The sequence below is a fragment of the Podarcis liolepis genome, assembly GCF_965112155.1.
Source record: "Podarcis liolepis genome assembly, chromosome: 3".
Lineage (NCBI taxonomy): Eukaryota > Metazoa > Chordata > Lepidosauria > Squamata > Lacertidae > Podarcis > Podarcis liolepis.
The window spans coordinates 120904755-120922349 of NC_139557.1; the positions used below are offsets into that span (position 1 = coordinate 120904755).

At 47.9% G+C, this 17595-nt stretch overlaps 1 protein-coding gene across 8 annotated transcripts in view; it reads right to left on the reverse strand.

Moving 5' to 3' along the window:
* Nucleotides 1–17595, reverse strand: part of HMBOX1 (homeobox containing 1) — a 144022-nt gene that overhangs the window by 19026 nt on the left and 107401 nt on the right. For 3 of the 8 annotated variants that reach the window (XR_014523569.1, XR_014523575.1, XM_083494639.1), the window contains exons 6-10: nucleotides 14876–15029; nucleotides 9083–9165; nucleotides 8863–8958; nucleotides 4516–4610; nucleotides 4166–4267 (exon numbers count right to left, since the gene is read on the reverse strand). Coding sequence is in view for 1 of the 8 variants with exons in the window: in XM_083494639.1 (XP_083350765.1) it covers nucleotides 4166–4267; nucleotides 4516–4610; nucleotides 8863–8958; nucleotides 9083–9165; nucleotides 14876–15029 (530 nt within the window). In the remaining 7 variants the exon portion in view is untranslated. The remainder of the gene's footprint in view (nucleotides 1–4165; nucleotides 4268–4515; nucleotides 4611–8862; nucleotides 8959–9082; nucleotides 9166–14875; nucleotides 15030–17595) is intronic. The other 5 variants (XR_014523571.1, XR_014523573.1, XR_014523570.1 and 2 more) reach the window with 5 other exon arrangements.

Below are 17595 nucleotides of genomic sequence, written 5' to 3' on the forward strand. Positions count from 1 at the left end.
CTTTAACGTCCCTGTAACTAAGCATGGCGATATTCAATGCACTGTATTGACTGGGTTCTTTTTATCTGCACAATGCCATTCTTTTCACTCAAAAAATACAGACGAAAAATTAAAATCGTCGCCTTCATATTTGTAAAGAGCCTCAGAGGAAACCTGAAGCACTACCTAGTTATTCTTTCATTTCTGTGTCATTCCTCCTCCCAAACAGCAGCCCAGGGCAGCACACAACTAAATCAGAACACCATTTTAAAAATGATCCACAATGACAATAAGAAAACTAAAAACATAGCTGGAAAGTGGGACGTGCATGGGATCATTTTGCTACTTTTTGATCGCCCTTCATACAAGATCCCCAGATGAGTTGGGGCGTGGGAAATCTGAACAGAATGTTGGATATAACACACCCAAGAAAGCATTTTTTAACTGCAGAGAAAGCTTTGTTTTTTAAGGAAAAAGAAGGTGCAAAAGCTCAGATTTTCACCTCCCTCAGCGAAGAAAGAATTTAGAAGAAAAACTATTCTCCCCATCCAGCAGTATATTCTTTTGCGTTACTTCTTAAAACTTTTGAGTAACTTTTTCAGCTAAAAATGACCACGGTGAAATATGGCGCCTTCATTATATGCCTTTAGGCGCCAGGCAAGAACGTTTGTCTGCAACCAGGCACTGGGCTGATTAACATCCTATTCCGCTTTTAAATGTTTTTAGGGCTGGGGGGCGGTATTTGTTCTCGTTTTTGCTTTGTTCTTGTTTTTATTATGCATTTTGTGTTTTTTTCACCTTGTATTTTTATGTTGTGGAACGCCCCGAGATCTATGGGTGAATGGCGGTATAGAAATTTAATATCACCATCATCATCCGAGGCGCGAGAGCCTCCATCTTGGTGCCTCTGGTGGGACTCTCCTAAAAAAGCCTTAAGTTAAAGGACCCTCATAGCAGAAAGCTCAGCTGGTTACAGCATGGTGCTGATAATGTCAAGGTTGCAGGTCCCGTCTGGGACAGCTGCAAATTCCTGCCTCAGGCAAGACGATCTTCAAGGTCCCTTTCCAACCCTACCATTGGTGGCCAGTTTATCCAGCAGTGGGAAGGGGGATACTGGGCAACCTGAAAATATGACCATTGGCTTGCCTAGTTCAGGTGCGGACTCTCAGTCGTCCCCTATGCAAGAGTTTGCCTTGATGATCTTTCCTGGTAAGAACAAGGGAAAGAGACAAAGCGACTGATAGTGCAAAGGAAATCAAAAGGTCCGCCCCCTTTATTTTTCTTCTTGATGACCCTTGGGAAGCTGCCTTAATACATGTGGAGGACTCCCTGGTCCTGAATGGGGTAACTGTGCCCCTGAAGGACCAGGTGCGCAGCCTGGGAGTCATTTTGAACTCACAACTGTCCATGGAGGCGCAGGTCAATTCTGTGTCCAGGGCAGCTGTTTACCAGCTCCATCTGGTACGCTGGCTGAGACCCTCCCTGCCAGCAGACTGTCTCGCCAGAGTGGTGCATGCTCTGGTTATCTCCCGCTTGGACTACTGCAATGCACTCTATGTGGGGCTACCTTTGAAGGTGACCCAGAAACTACAACTAATCCAGAATGCGGCAGCTAGACTGGTGACTGGGAGTGGCCACCAATACCATATAATACCAGTCCTGAAAAACCTACATTGGCTCCCAGTACATTTCCAAGCACAATTCAAAGTGTTGGCACTGACCTTGAAAGCCCTAAACAGTATACCTGAAGGAGCATCTCCACCCCCATTGTTCAGCCCGGACACTGAGGTCCAGCTCCGAGGGCCTTCTGGCGGTTCCCTCACTACGAGAAGCCAAATTACAGGGAACCAGGCAGAGGGCCTTCTCAGTAGTGGTACCCACCCTGTGGAACGCCCTCCCACCAGATGCCAAAGATGAAAACAACTACCAGACTTTTAGAAGACATCTGAAGGCAGCCCTCTTTAGGGAAGCTTTTAATGTTTAATAGACTATTGTATTTTAATATTTTGTTGGAAGCTGCCCAGAGTGGGCGGGGTATAAATAACAAATTATTATTATTATTATTATTATTATTATTATTATTATTATTATTATTATTATGGCAAGGCCCTGGGCAGCTTGCAGTAAGCTCAGTGAGGAATTATCAACTTAAATACGTGTGCGGCGAAGCAATTCAGTGGCCTCTTTACCAAAGTTGACCACAATTCCAAATGCTCACAGCCACAGTCACAGACTGAAGGCCCAGCGTCACTGAATCATGAAGTTATAGCTTTACAGACCACCCAATTCCACAGCTGGAGAAAAGCCTTGCATAAAAGTGGACCCCGCGAAAAGCTCCGCCAGGACAGACTCCTGAGTAAGAGGGAACTGGCGATGCTCTGCATTTGCCTGGTGAGAGAAGTGGGCCATTGCGGGAGCCTCATGCGCTCAGAAACCCAAAGTCTTTCCTCAGCACAGGGCAGAGGAAGACGGAAGGGATTGCAATTATGCATGGGGGTGAAGGAGCAGCTGATTCCTGGCCCCTCTACGCTTTCAGGAATGTGTGCGGAGAAGAGGAGGTTAAGGGGTGATATGATAGCCATGTTCAAATATATAAAAGGATGTCACATAGAGGAGGGAGAAAGGTTGTTTTCTGCTGCTCCAGAGAAGCGGACACGGAGCAATGGATCCAAACTACAAGAAAGAAGATTCCACCTAAACATTAGGAAGAACTTCCTGACAGTAAGAGCTGTTCGACGGTGGAATTTGCTGCCAAGGAGTGTGGTGGAGTCTCCTTCTTTGGAGGTCTTTAAGCAGAGGCTTGACAACCATATGTCAGGAGTGCTCTGGTGGTGTTTCCTGCTTGGCAGGGGGTTGGACTCGATGGCCCTTGTGGTCTCTTCCAACTCTATGATTCTATGATTCTATAAGGGCAACCGAGACCGACCAAGGGTGAGGACACCAAGCCTGATGAAGTGTGGGTGGAAGGCATTGGGGATGTTTACCCCGGAGGAGGGCGAGAGGAGAAATGATGGGCGTCTTCAAATCTCCAAAGGCCCATGGAAGAGGTAACAAGCTGGTTTCCCCCTGCTCCGGAGGGAGGACTCCAACCAACGTCTTCAAGAAAGGAAATTCCGACAAAACATTAGGAAGAACTTTCTGTCGGTAAGAGCTGTTTAACGGTGCAACGGTCTCCCTCGGGAGATTGGGGACTCTCCATCCTTGGAGGGTTTTAAGCAGAGGTTGGCTGGCCATCTGTCAGGGATGCTTTCCTGCATTTTAAGGGGGTTGGACTAGATAGCCCTTGGGGTCCCTTCCACCTCTACAATTCTATGATTCTTTAGCAATGGACTGAATAGCCTTTGGTCACCCCGCAGAACATCGTGAGAGGGTGGACTGGGAGGGGTTCCCTTATTGCGCATCGAGCTTCCATACTACTAAGTCGCGATCAATGCATTCATTCCTGGGAGAGAGGAGCATGCATGTATCTCTTTGCATTCCTTGCACTGGGAGGGGGAAAGGGGAGGGAGAAACAACTTTGTATATTTTTGTGCTATAAGCAGGGCTGTGTGTTCCACACCTAATGTGGCATTCAAAAGCCTAGGCGCTCAGAAACGCGCCTTGAGAATTATGCAAATACGTGGGTCTTGACCTGGATTGCATCCTGGCGGATTTTGTTCCCAGGTTTTGTGCTGTCAGAGGAACTTGTAATTCGCTGGCAAGGAGCAGAGGGGTGGAGGGAGGCGGATGAGAAGCCAGGGCTATGCAGCCAATGGAATTAGAGGGCAGGGGGATGGCTGCCTGGCGATGGAAAACAAGAGAGCGGCCGTCACTCTGTCAAATCAAACGGGTGACACCTGTCCTTCCCTCCATGGGCTGTTCGGAGAAAAAACAACAACCCAAAACGCGACCATGCGCGCAACCCTCTGGTTTCCGAAACTTTATTGACTGCCGTTTCCAGGCTTCTCCCTCCCACTGACTAGGAACGACAAGCACTGGAAATATTTGTTGCCTTTTTGTTTTTTAAAATAAAAAAAAATAACAATAACACAAGGATGGATTTCGTAGGATACACACAGCTCTGGTTACAAGGGCACACGGGAGCAAACAAGACCACAGGGTTACGATGCGTGGCGGTGCAGAATTTGGGAGTCTCAAATCATGCCCTTGTATTTATTTATTTTTTGCAAACGGAGCGTTAACTTGCTTGTTTTGAGCAGATCCTCCTGTCTTCTTCTAACTTCTCTGCTTCTCTGCCTCCCTCTGAACATCGGCCCTCCTCCTCCCCATTGCGTACTTGCCAAGTGTCCTGTTGTGTGACAATAAATCCATGTGGGTGAAGGCTGGTCCGGCGAAGGGCTTTCCCCGCCTTTCCCCCGTTGTGCGACAGAGCACAAAAAGCTGGGAGGGTTAATCCGGGAAGCGGAGGAGGGAGGCCAGGACCACCCCCCCCACAGCCACCTTCCCACCCCCACCCCAAATGAGGATCGGCAGCCACTGGTGGGAGAGACGTGCCGCCCGGGGTTGGGAGCCACCTGTCTCGCCTCGGATACTTACCTGCTCCGAATAGTCATTGCCGTCTATGTCATCACTGTTGGAGTGGCCTCCGGGACTTTGAACATCTATGCCATGACTCTCCAGGATTGCTGCTTCTTCGAAAAAAGCAAATGGATCCCTAAATTATCTGCTGCAAGGGTTACCGGCAAGGATGAAGATGAAGAATGGGGACCCTCCCACACACAAAAACGGGGCACGTTGTTTCTTGTAAGAACCACAAATAGACAACCAGAGCTGTGTGTACCCCACGCTAAAAAAATAAATAAATAGTTAAAAGTTCCTGCAACCGAGACGACCCAGATTCGGCAAAACAAGAAACTGGGCCAGCTTGCCTGCTTTGCAGGTTTGTCATGAACATCTGCATAGTGTTTCATTCTGCATTTTTAAATTTTATTTTGCTATTGCGCAAAATTACTACTGATAATCTTATGCAGCCACTTCTCCGACTCCTGAGATTTCGGCAGGCGCTATCTTTTCAGTCATAAGGGCTAGCGACTCGCCTTTCAAACGAGAGCAGCAGTTCTCAGGAAGCCAAATAATGCGTCCACTTTCACACTTTTTTTCTACCTGGTTGTGGAAGTGCAATGGGCACACACACAAAATCCCCACCTAACAGGCTTCAAACCTAAAAGGCCCTTTCGCCAAGAAGGGTGGAAAACTAGACTTGACTGCTAAAAAGCAGCATTCATACATTCCCTCTCTCCCTCCCTCTCTTTCCTTATGCCTGCGAATGTTCCCGCATTTATTTATTACTACTGTGGCTTGATGGTTCTTACAACACAGGCACACCATGGGAGGGGTCCCATTTTCATCTTCATTTCAATACAGTCATATCTCTGGTTGAAGCAACTTTGGGTTGAGCATTTTCGGGTTGCGCTCCGCGGCGACCCGGAAGTAATGCGTCACTTCCGGGTTTCACCACTCGCGCATGCGCAGACGCTCAAAATGACGTCACGCGCATGCGCAGAAGCGGCAAATCACAACCTGTGCACAGGCAGACGTGGGTTGCATTCGCTTCAGGATGCGAACGGGGCTCCAGAACGGATCCCGTGCGCATCCAGAGGTACCACTGTACGGTGCAAGCCCCTCTTAATGCGTGTTGCTAGGCTGTTCAGGAAGGGCGGGTTAATGTGGTTGAAGAACGCCAATTTTCCCAAAAACGCAGAAGCAGTTCTGAGCTGGGGTCTTTGCTCAGATAATGGGCACCTTGCTATCTTAAAAAAAACAAAACAAAACAACTAAGAAGGCTCAAACACTTCTGCCTTTCCTAACAGAGGTGGCTCTCCCCCTTCGTTGCAGAAAAGGAAGACTTCCATGTGGCTTTCTATTTACGTCCTTCCTTAGGAGAAAGCTTGTATAGCCCGGTAGCAGATCATCTGGTCTTATAAGGCAGCTGCTTCCTTTCCTCCCTCCCTCCTCCGCCATGAAGAGGACCAAAAGTCCAGAGAGATTTCTACATCTGGGGGGGCCTACTGAGACCATGCACTGCAGGGGGTTGGATGCTGCAGCCTGCACCGAGGGCTGGGGTTGGGCTGGATGTCCTCTGGGGTTCCCTCAAACCCTTTATGACCAAGCCAAGGCACCAGGATATATTCAAAGAGGAAAAGCTTGCATTACAGAAGGGAAACTTTGTACAGCGAGGAAAAAAAGAATATTCTATGGAATTCATTCATTCTGGAGCAATCTCAAGCAAATGCAAACTGATTTCTGGAATTAGCTGCACAGACACAGTTGGTACAGCCCTCGTTCACTGGCTTACCGTGAACGAATGTGAATGAGCGAAATGTGAATGAGCTCTCCAGAGCAGAGGTTGCGGCTGCTTCACTCCTCTTCCCTGAGCACTTTGCTTCTGTGCCACATGAAACCATGGTTTGGAGCAGCACTTTGCTTCTGCGCCACATGAAACCATGGTTTGGAGAAGAGCTAAACTATGAACCCGGGTCTGGACAGCACATTAAGGCAAACCTGAGCTCGGTGAAGTGCGTCAGCAAAACCACCTGCACATTTCTCCTGTCACGCTAAGCCACGGTTTGGCTTAGAGTTACTGAGCCAGCGTGCATTTTACATGAATGGCCGTTGTGCTTAAGAGCTACTCTTTTGAGCACGTCGTTTTTAAAAAGGTGTTGTTTTTCTCCTCTGCGGTGCCTGAAGCGTTTCAAACCCTCGGATGGTGCGAGATAAAATTCTGGTGGCGGTGAAGGGTGCATAAAATACCCAGAATGCCAACTGAATGGCGTGGAGGGGCATTTAAAGGCATTTATTTTGTTCCTGTAGACGGAACTGTTCTGCATGGCCGCAGCTCCAAAACAGCCTACCTGCAGGGAACATTTTCCCACAGTCACTTGCCTGATCCTTGGGAAGAGTAGAAAGCCCTTCACCCCTTAGGTCCAAGCAACCTGGAGGACTGTATTCCCTCATACGTACGAACCTTCCTGGCCTCTGAGATCTTTACAGGAGTCCCTTCTCTATTCTCTCAGTCCCGCCACCAACTCTGGCTCGCTTGTTATGGATGAGGGAGAGGGCCTTATCGGTGCGCCCAAAGGACTATGGAACTCCCTGCCTAGAGAAGTTAGACCTCCTCCTTCCAGGGGCAGGTGAAGACCTTCCGATCCCGACAGGCTTTCGAAAACTAACTGCTTTTAATGAAAAATGGGTTGCTTTTATTGTAATTATCTGTACGTTTGTTTGCTTTTTAATATTTATATTTTTACTAAAAGTAAACAGTGAGGGAGTAGTGTGAAAGAAAAGCAAAAAGCGAAATGTTGAAACAATATAGAGTATATGGGTATATAACTAATACCATTATTCCAATAAAATTATTCGCATTATACCTTTCACAAATGGATTCCAAATATCATTAAATTTATCCATACGCAACCTGCACCTCCTCTGTATGTTTTAATATATATTTATATGTAGTTTATATAAAGAGTTTATATAAAGATAATATAATATATATATTTATATCGTTTATATACAGTTTATATGGTTTTAATTCTATCAACCTTTAATTGTTTTTATTAATGATTTTCCCCATACGTTTTTAACCATTCTTATTTTATCTGTAAGCTACCTTGAGTCCCTGTCAGGGAGAAAAGTGGGAAATAAACAAATATTTGGACTCAGAGGCTTGCCAGGCATCGCGAGTGAACCAACAGCTCACTGTTTCACATACCTAAGTTCAGGTTCAAGGTATAATTATATATTAGTACATAAAGCCGTTAGAAACTGGGATCAGCTTACCTATGAGATCACCTTCCCCCACATGTATCCACTTGAACACATAAAATTGGTGGAACTGGCATTGCTATAAGGTGCCACAAGAATGTCCGTTCTGCATTTGTCAAGAACTTGATTGTTTAGTGTGGCAGCGCCTACACTTCGGAACTCCCTGCCACTTGAGATCAGGCCGGCAAGGCCTTCACTGAGCTCTTTTCGGCCCCTGCTAAAAACGTCCTTGTTTAGACAACCCTGTCCAGGTATCTAGAACGCTGGTGCGAGTTCTAAGTTGCTTTTAAGTCTGCTGTTATTAGATGAACTCTTTGAAAGTTGTAAACTATTGCTGTTCATTTTTGTTATTGTTTTCTTGTTTTGCCTTTCTTTGCAAACTGCTGTGAGGGCTTTTTTAAAAAAAACAATCCACAGTTGTATAATTTTTAATGAACTTAATAATAATAAATACCTAACGCTCCCTCACTCCTCCGGGTTGCAGGTGAAGGAATCTCGCCTGCCACTACGGATGTTTTCAAAGGAGGAAGAGCAAGGTGAAGTTTTCCCGGAGCACATAATTTGAAAGCTCTCAAGCCTTTAGGTCTCCAAACACCAACCGCTTTGGAGACATCTGAACTTCAGCCTATATAATATCTCCATGGGGCAGGGGGAATGGGCCATCGGTTTTGACCAAGCCCCCTAGATTCCACGTTCAAAATGTCCTCATGACGCTCCCACATTCCCCTTAAAGAAAGCCAAATCAAATCCCATTTCTAAACGGCCCGGACACTGAGGTCCAGCGCCGAGGGCCTTCTGGCGGTTCCCTCACTGCGAGAAGCCAAGTTACAGGGAACCAGGCAGAGGGCCTTCTCGGTGGTGGCGCCTGCCCTGTGGAACGCCCTCCCACCAGATGTCAAAGAGATAAACAACTACCAGGCTTTTAGAAGACATCTGAAGGCAGCCCTGTTTCGGGAAGCTTTTAATGTTGGATGCATTACTGTATTTTAATATTTTGTTGGAAGCTGCCCAGTGGTTGGGGAGCCCAGCCAGATGGGTGGGGGTATAAATAATAAATAATAAATTATTATTATTATTATTACTCATGGGCAGTTGCTTAAGGCGCTTGTGATACATTACCAATGTTTGCTCTCCTCTTGATTTCCTTCCTTCGGTTGGCGAACCAGTTGTACACTTTGAGAGAAGTGACTCGCTCCAAGTCGGACAGTTTCTTCCCTGCATTAAAAAACACCCCCCCCCCAACAAGCTGAGTCAACATATATTTCGCACGGGGTACCGAGGATTTTTTTGGGGGGGGAGTGTTAACCACACGCAGACACACAAACCCCTCTTTCCCTACCTGGTTTCTGAATCACCGCATTACAGGCATTTGCAATTTCTTCCCTCTTGGCCTCATCGGGATACTGATTCTCATTGAAGTAGCTGCGGAAAAAAGGAAAGGGCCGTTTGCTTTTAGGACTCCCCCAACCCCTTCTCCACCAACCCTGGAAACAAAACACAGCCTTCTGAGAAACTTTTGTTGTGGGGGAAAAGGAAATTGCCACCCTTGAGCTTGCCAGATATCAATTCGCTCCTGAAGCTATCCCTGCTAGTGCAACTTTCTCTGCCTTTTCTCTCTTCCCCCCCCCCCCCGCAAAAAAAAATTATTAATTTTTTCCAAATATCTTAAACACAATACAGCTTAACAATATTATTCTCCTTTCAATCTATATCTTATCTGAATTAACTTACCTCCACTCCTCTTATGGCTTCTCTACATTGCTCTTACTTAAGCGTGATTACTACATATACATTCTATCAATGTCTATAATTCCTTAATAATTTTTTGTATTGTACTTTAAACATACATTCCTTATTATATCACAGCATTACATCTTGTGGTCTAACCAAATGTTTACAATAAAGGTTATGAGTTTTATTTCAGGCCTGTGAGTGTCTTTATTTATGTACAGTTTTCTCTAAGTATACCATAAATTTGGACCATTCTTTTTGGAATTTCTCATCGTTCCTGCTGTCGGATTCTTCCAGTTAGCCTTGCTATTTCTGCATACTCCAATACTTTCTGTTGCCGTTCTTCTCTGCCCTTTCTCTAAATGCATGTGAAGCTTTTCTCCACAAACTTGACCTTTCACTTCCCTCGCAGAAACTGTACTGTTTCTCAGCGTTCTACTGGTGCCACCAAGACATCCCACCCAGCGAGACATCACACCGATTCCATGAACTGCAGGAAGGGAGGGAGGGACACTCAGGCCACAGGTGGGTAGCAGGTAAGGTAAAGGTAAAGGGACCACTGACCATTAGGTCCAGTCGTGGCCGACTCAGGGGTTGCGGTGCTCATGTCACTTTATTGGCCAAGGGAGCCGGCGTACAGCTTCCGGGTCATGTGGCCAGCATGACTAAGCCGCTTCTGGCGAACCAGAGCAGCGCACGGAAACGCCGTTTAACTTCCTGACAGAGCGGTACCTATTTATCTACTTGCACTTTGAGGTGCTTTTGAACTGCTAGGTTGGCAGGAGCAGGGACTGAGCAACGGGAGCTCACCCTGTCGCGGGGATTCGAACCACCGACCTTCTGATCAGCAAGCCCTAGGCTCTGTGGTTTAACCCACAGCACCACACGTGTCCCTGGGTAGCAGGTAAGAGTCCCCCAATTCCAATCCTTTTTTCCATGGCTGCGTGTTGTTGTTGTTGTTTAGTCGTTTAGTCGTGTCCGACTCTTCGTGACCCCATGGACCAGAGCACGCCAGGCACTTCTGTCCTCCACTGCCTCCCGCAGTTTGATCAAACTCATGCTAGTAGCTTCAAGAACACCGTCCAACCATCTCATTCTCTGTCGTCCCCTTCTCCTTGTGCCCTCCATCTTTCCCAACATCAGGGTCTTTTCCAGGGAGTCTTCTCTTCTCATGAGGTGGCCAAAGTATTGGAGCCTCAGCTTCAGGATCTGTCCTTCCAGTGAGCACTCAGGGCTGATTTCCTTCAGAATGGAGAGGTTTGATCTTCTTGCAGTCCATGGGACTCTCAAGAGTCTCCTCCAGCACCATAATTCAAAAGCATCCATTCTTTGGCAATCAGCCTTCTTTATGGTCCAGCTCTCACTCCTATACATCACGACTGGGAAAACCATAGCTTTGACTATATGGCCGCTAGGAAGTGCTAAGTTTGGAGCAGAGGCAAGGAGGTGGGTAGGAAACGAAGGAGGAAGCAACTGATCACAAAGGCTCAGGGATAAGCCTTTTCCCCAGACGCAACTGTGTTTTCTAGACAATAGGCGCCCATCAGCATGCCAGTGGCTGATCAGGGAGGTAATCAAATGATCTCTTTTGTACTGGACTACAGTAAAGGATTAAAGGGGAAAGGGGGCAGGATCCATGGGCAGATACAGGGAAAGGCAGAAAAATCCTTGAGGTTTCATTTCCACGATGCCCAGGTATATTGCTGCCTCTGACAAATCTGTGCTACCAGGGAGAATGCCGGGAGAATGCTGTTGCCTGGGAGCAAGCAATCTTTTGCTTCCGGACGGTGCTGCTTCCATGGACAGCTCTGTTTATCTCAGATAAGCTCGGCTGCGCCCTGCGTTCAGGGCGAGGCTTCTTCATTGATCCTACGTGCAAAGAATTCCCCATGGAACCTGTATGTTTCTATTTCGAACGGCTCAACCAAAATAAATAAATGTGAGGTTCAAACCAGTCATGTTTCTAGTCCTCAAAGATGTGGAGGCACTCTCAGTCACAGGCTGGCGGTGCTTCCTAGTGTCTCGTTGTTGTTGTTGTTGTTGTTTAGTCGTTTAGTCGTGTCTGCCTCTTCGTGACCCCCTGGACCAGAGCACGCCAGGCACTCCTGTCTTCCACTGCCTCCCCCAGTTTGGTCAAACTCATGCTGGTAGCTTCGAGAACACTGTCCCACCATCTCGTCCTCTGTCATCCCCTTCTCCTTGTGCCCTCCATCTTTCCCAACATCAGGGTCTTTTCCAGGGAGTCTTCTGTGGTTTAACCCACAGCGCCACCCGCGTCCCTTCTGGGGTGGATCAGGCCGTAAATTTGCACAAATAATCAAGGAGGCTTCCTGCCTGAACCTCCATTTACGCCCAAAAAGACTTCCTGGCTCTCCTCGCAAGCAGAGAGCAGGCCTCTCTCAGGAGACCAGGGCAAGGCTAGCCTATTTTATTTTGGGGGGGGGGGTTGGGCAACAAACAAGCTTATGTTCATGCAGATGGGGTAGAAGACTGCACAGCCACGAGAGAGATCTCACAACGCAGTTTATCTAGACCACACCCACCCTGCAGCTACGAGTGCAGACGTCCGCTCGCTGCTTCTCTTTAACCTTCAGCTCGTAAATATTCCAAGAGAAGTTTTTAAGAAGTGGGGAAGGGAGGGGACGGAGGAGAGACGCGAGAGATTCTGGATCTCCAACACAAGAGCCGCACCCCGGCAGCCCGTAATGTGCACTGGGAGGAATTCCAAAGCAGCAGCAGCGAAAGAAAAGAGAATTGAATTACAAGCGGGCTGCAGATCCCTCACCATGCAACTTATGCAGAGCGGGCAAAGGAACAGGACGCCCAGAGATGTAGTGATCAGCTAAGGAACAGGCTGCCCAACGTGACCAGGCAGTCTTTGTTGCCGCCTGCCGTTCCCAGCTCCATCCTCTCCACTGGATCCAGTGGATCCCAGCCTTGCAAAATCAGCCAGGGTGGGGGAACAGGAGGGCTGAGGGCCAAACATGACCCACCGAAACCTAATCTGTGGGCCTCAGGACTTTTCCACACCAGCCATGCCTCCTCTGCAACTACTGCCTTGACTGGCAGGAATCTGCCCTTAAACTGTGATGATGGAGGGTATTGTGTTTTCTTTCGGGGGGGGGGGGCAGTGTTAGAAGCCTCTGGCTTTTGTAGGGTTGGAATGTAGTGATGCAACTAATAACAATTCTATTATTTATTCCCGGCTCATCTAGCTGGGTTGCCCCAGCCACTCTAGGCAGCTAGAGTACAAAACAATAACAAAACTTCAAATATTAAAAATGTCCCTATACGGGGCTGCCTTCAGATGCCTTCTAAAAGTCAGGTAGTTGTTTATTTCCTTGACATGTGATGGGAGGGCGTTCCGTAGGGCGGGAGCCACCACCAAGAAGGCCCTCTGCCTGGTTCCCTGTAACTTTGCTTCTCGCAGTGACGGAACCGCCAGAAGGCCCTCAGAGCTGGACCTCAGTGTCCGGGCTGAACGATGTGGGTGGAGACGCTCCTTCAGGTATACTGGACCAAGGCCGTTTAGGGCTTTCAAGGTCAGCACCAACACTTTGAATCGTGCTCGGAAATGTACTGGGAGCCAGTGAAGATCCTTTAGGATATATGGTCCCAGCAGCCGCTCCCAGTCACAAGTTTGGCAGCCGTGTTCTGAATTCGTTGTAGTTTCTGAATCACTTTCAAAGGTAGAGTCCCATGTTGTCCACTGGAGAAATCGCAGGCACCCCACCTATTGCTGTGGCCACTTTTCGCTCCTATGCCTGCCCACTATGGGCACAAACGCCTGGAAAAGGTTACTCAAGAAGGAATTTACTTCATTTATTAAACCAATACCCTGCCCTTTCTCCCAAAGGGGCGCAGGGCGTCAAACAACAAGCGGTAAGAACACCTTTCGAAAGACTCGGAACGCAATTCCAATATACAGATCCAAATGGGACGAAGATCTCTGCTTAAGAAGCTTGCTGGGAGAGGAAGATCTTCAGCAGGTGTCAAAAGAACGGCAGAGGTGGTGCCTGTCTGGTATGCAACAGGGAGGGAATCCCAAAGGGTCGGTGCCACCACGCTTAAGGCCCTGCTGATGACGGGATCTGCAGGACGCCCTCACCTACACAATGCCAGGCATTGCCTTGCGAGAGAAAGTTTTGAGAATGAACCCCTGGTCTGGAAAAGGTGCCTGAACTGGGAGAGGCCTGTCCCCACAAAATACACACCCCTGTCTGAAGGCTACTGACCAACAACGGTACACAACTAGGAAGCAGCTCCAGCAGATCAAGTTGATGGCCTATGCTGAAATGGCTAAAATGACCGGAAGAATCAGGAACCAAGAAGACCAACATTTCAATAAGGAATAGGGGGGGAATTATAATTTGTCTTAAAAACCATTGTAAACTGGTAGGATTGGAATAACACTTGTGGTTTAATGGTGAATTTTGGACACAGTGGAGAGGTAAAAGTTTCAGATTATCATAAAAGATGCAGGAGGAAATGATTAACAATAGGACCCACAAAAGGGAGCAGGTACCGTATTTTTCGCCCTATAAGACGCACCAGACCACAAGACGCACCTAGTTTTTGGAGGAGGAAAACAAGAAAAAATATATTCTGAATCTCAGAAGCCACAACAGCAAGAGGGATCGCTGCGCAGCGAAAGCAGCAATCCCTCTTGCTGTTCTGGCTTCTGGGATAGCTGTGCAGCCTGCATTCGCTCCATAAGATGCACACGCATTTCCCCTTACTTTTTAGGAGGGAAAAAGTGAGTCTTATAGAGCAAAAAATACGGTAAGTCCAAGAGATTCTTTGGAATCTTGGTTTTATGTTGTATGTTGGATATGTGATTGCAAAATTTTAATCTGAAAAACCAAATAAATAAATGAAAATTTAAAAAAGGAAGCCGCTCCAGCAGCAAATAATGGTGCCCCAAACTCTGCCCCAAAATCTCCTTGGGCAACAGGACCACTATCTGCGTATCAGGTGGCTGCTCATCGCAACATCCTCCAGTACGATCTACAACCTTCCGTGGTTTCCTTTGGGAACCGCTGGTGTAGATAACACAGTCGTACCTTGGAAGCTGAAAGGAATCCGTTCCGGCAGTCCGTTTGACTTCCAAAACGCTTGAAAACCAAATCGCGGCTTCTGATTGGCTGCAGGAAGCTCCTGCAGCCAATCAGAAGCCGCGGAAGCCCCGTCAGGACGTTCAGGTTCCAAAAGAACGTTTGCAAACCGGAACAATCACTTTTGAGGCGTTCAGGAGCCAAAACGTCTGAGTTCCAGGAAGTTTGGGATCCAAGGCACGACTGTATTGGGAACAGGCAGAAATGCTCCCCCCCCTTTTTTTTTTTATTAGCACAATTGACACTTGCAACAAACCCAGTCCACCCAGAGCTTTGGGGTTCCTTACCTTTCCATGACGGCCAAGCACTCCTTCCGCCAGGTGAACCGACTTCCCCGCCGTAAGCGGAAGGTGCCAGAGGTAGCTGTGACGGGGGGAGGAGTCTGCCTCCATTCAGGTTCTTCTACCGGGATCGGGGCTGGCCTCATGCTTAACGTCGCCCCTGGGGAAAAAGCAAAGCGGACACGAAAGTGTTTCCCGGCGGAACTGGAAAGCCCCGCTCGGCTCCCCGCTCAACACCAAAGGAACGCAGTGGCCCACTTAGTCCAGAATCCTATTCTCACAAAAGCCAACCAGATGCCTTTTGGGAAAACTGCAAGCAGGATTCAAACGCATGAGCAGCTTTTCCTCTCTGGTGGCTTCCAGCACCTGGGATTCAGTGCATAGCTGCCTCTGAGCATCAAGGCAGAGAACAGCCATCATGACTAGAATCATAGAATCATCGAGTTGGAAGAGACCACAAGGGCCATCAAGTCCAACCCCCTGCCAAGCAGGAAACACCATCAGAGCACTCCTGACATATGGTTGTCAAGCCTCTGCTTAAAGACCTCCAAAGTAGGAGACTCCACCACACTCCTTGGCAGCAAATTCCACTGTCGAACAGCTCTTACTGTCAGGAAGTTCTTCCTAATGTTTAGGTGGAATCTTCTTTCTTGTAGTTTGGATCCATTGCTCCGTGTCCGCTTCTCTGGAGCAGCAGAAAACAACCTTTCTCCCTCCTCTATGTGACATCCTTTTATATATTTGAACATGGCTATCATATCACCCCTTAACCTCCTCTTCTCCAGGCTAAACATGCCCAGCTCCCTTAGCCGTTCCTCATAAGGCATCGTTTCCAGTCCTTTGACCATTTTGGTTGCCCTCCTCTGGACACGTTCCAGTTTGTCAGTGTCCTTCTTGAATTGTGGTGCCCAGAACTGGACACAGTACTCCAGTACTACTAGTAGCCATTAAGACTGACCTTCCATAAATTTGCTTCTCTCTAAAACCGCCCTGATGAAACACAGGAGCTCGTCTAAAAGTACAGCACACCTGCTTTTTCATTTTTTTTAAAAAAAGCCTCTTTTGCTCAGGTGAAAAGGCACGCAGGTACAGTGGATGCTCGGGTTGCGAACATGATCCATGCGGGAGGCACATTTGCAACCCGCAGAGCCATGGCTGTGCATGCGCAGGTTGCGATTTGGCACTTCTGTGTTGCCCAGAGTGGCTGGGGAAACTCAGCCGGATGGGCGGGGTAAAAATAATGAATTATTAAATTATTATTATTATTCTGTGCATGTGCAAAGCGTGATTCAGTGCTTCTGCGCAAGTGCCGAAACCCAGAAGTAACCCGTTCCGGTAACTTCTGGGATCGGCGCGGTGCGCAACCCAAAAACACGCAACCTGAAGCGTCTGTAACCCGAGGTATGACTGTATAACCAAACTCCTACAACTTAAAACCTCATTTCCTCCATATCTACTTTGCACATAATTCATATACTGTATCCCTCCCTCTCTTGAACAAAGAGTAGCCCAAGGATTGCCCACCGCTGTGACAGTTCTGCCTTCTCCGCACTGCTGCCCATAATCAGATCCCCGCAGTCCCTCAATCTAGAGCACAGGTGTGCTTTATTATTAATCATCATCGTCATTCATTGCTTCCGAACTGCTGAAATGCTCGTGAACACGCCAAAACTCCTCTGCAGCTAAGCCGGAGGTCTAAGTTCAGAGAGGGCTCTAATTCTTCCACCCAACAGCAGTGCAGGTTTAAACCACCCTCCACCCCGCAAAAAAGTTCCTTTTTCTTTTGCCAAGCTTCTTATTTTGCTGGGGTGGGTGGGATCAGAACGGCAAAGCCACACGCCGCAGGAAACATGCTTTTCATGTGCAAGTTCCAAGTCAGAGCAGGGGGCCAATGATCCGACCCAACGTACCACAGGAACCTAGAAAGTTGCCTTGCACAGAGTCAGTCTCTGGGGCTGGGCATTCCCTGCACTGACTGGCAGCAGCTGTCCAGGATTTCAGGGGGGGTGTCTTTTGCAGCCTTACCTGGAGTAACCGGGGATTGAAACTAATGACTTGCATCCCTTCCCTTAAACCAGGGTTCCCCAAACTTTTAAAGTCATCTAGGCCAGACTTGGGTCACTCCCCAGCCGTTTTGGGACTACAATTCCCATCATCGTCCCTGACCACTGGGTCTTGCTAGCTTGGGATGATGGGAGTTGGAGTCCAAAAAACAACGGAAACCCCAAGTCTGGGAAACCGTGCTAAACAAACATGCTCGGACTTCTATTGAGTCAGTACAATCGACGTCAAAGCAGAGGGCGGGGGCTGGAGACGGATTTCTGTGCCGATTTAGCACCCAGATGCAAAGCAATTCTGTAAGAGGAGCATTGAAGAAGAAGAAGAAGAAGAAGAAGAAGAGGAGGAGGAGGAGGAGGAGGAGTTTGGATTTGATATCCCACCTTTCACTCCCCTTAAGGAGTCTCAAAGTGGCTAACATTCTCCTTTCCCTTCCTCCCCCACAACAAACACTCTGTGAGGTGAGTGGGGCTGAGAGATTTCAGAGAAGTGTGACTAGCCCAAGGTCACCCAGCAGCTGCAGGTGGAGGAGAAGGGAATCGAACCCGGTTCACCAGATTACGAGACTACCGCTCTTAACCACTACACCACAGAGATCCTCCTTAGTTAAAAAGAGGACCAAAAGAAAAAGAAAAACCCTATATGTTCTCAACTACCTTTGAAGGTGA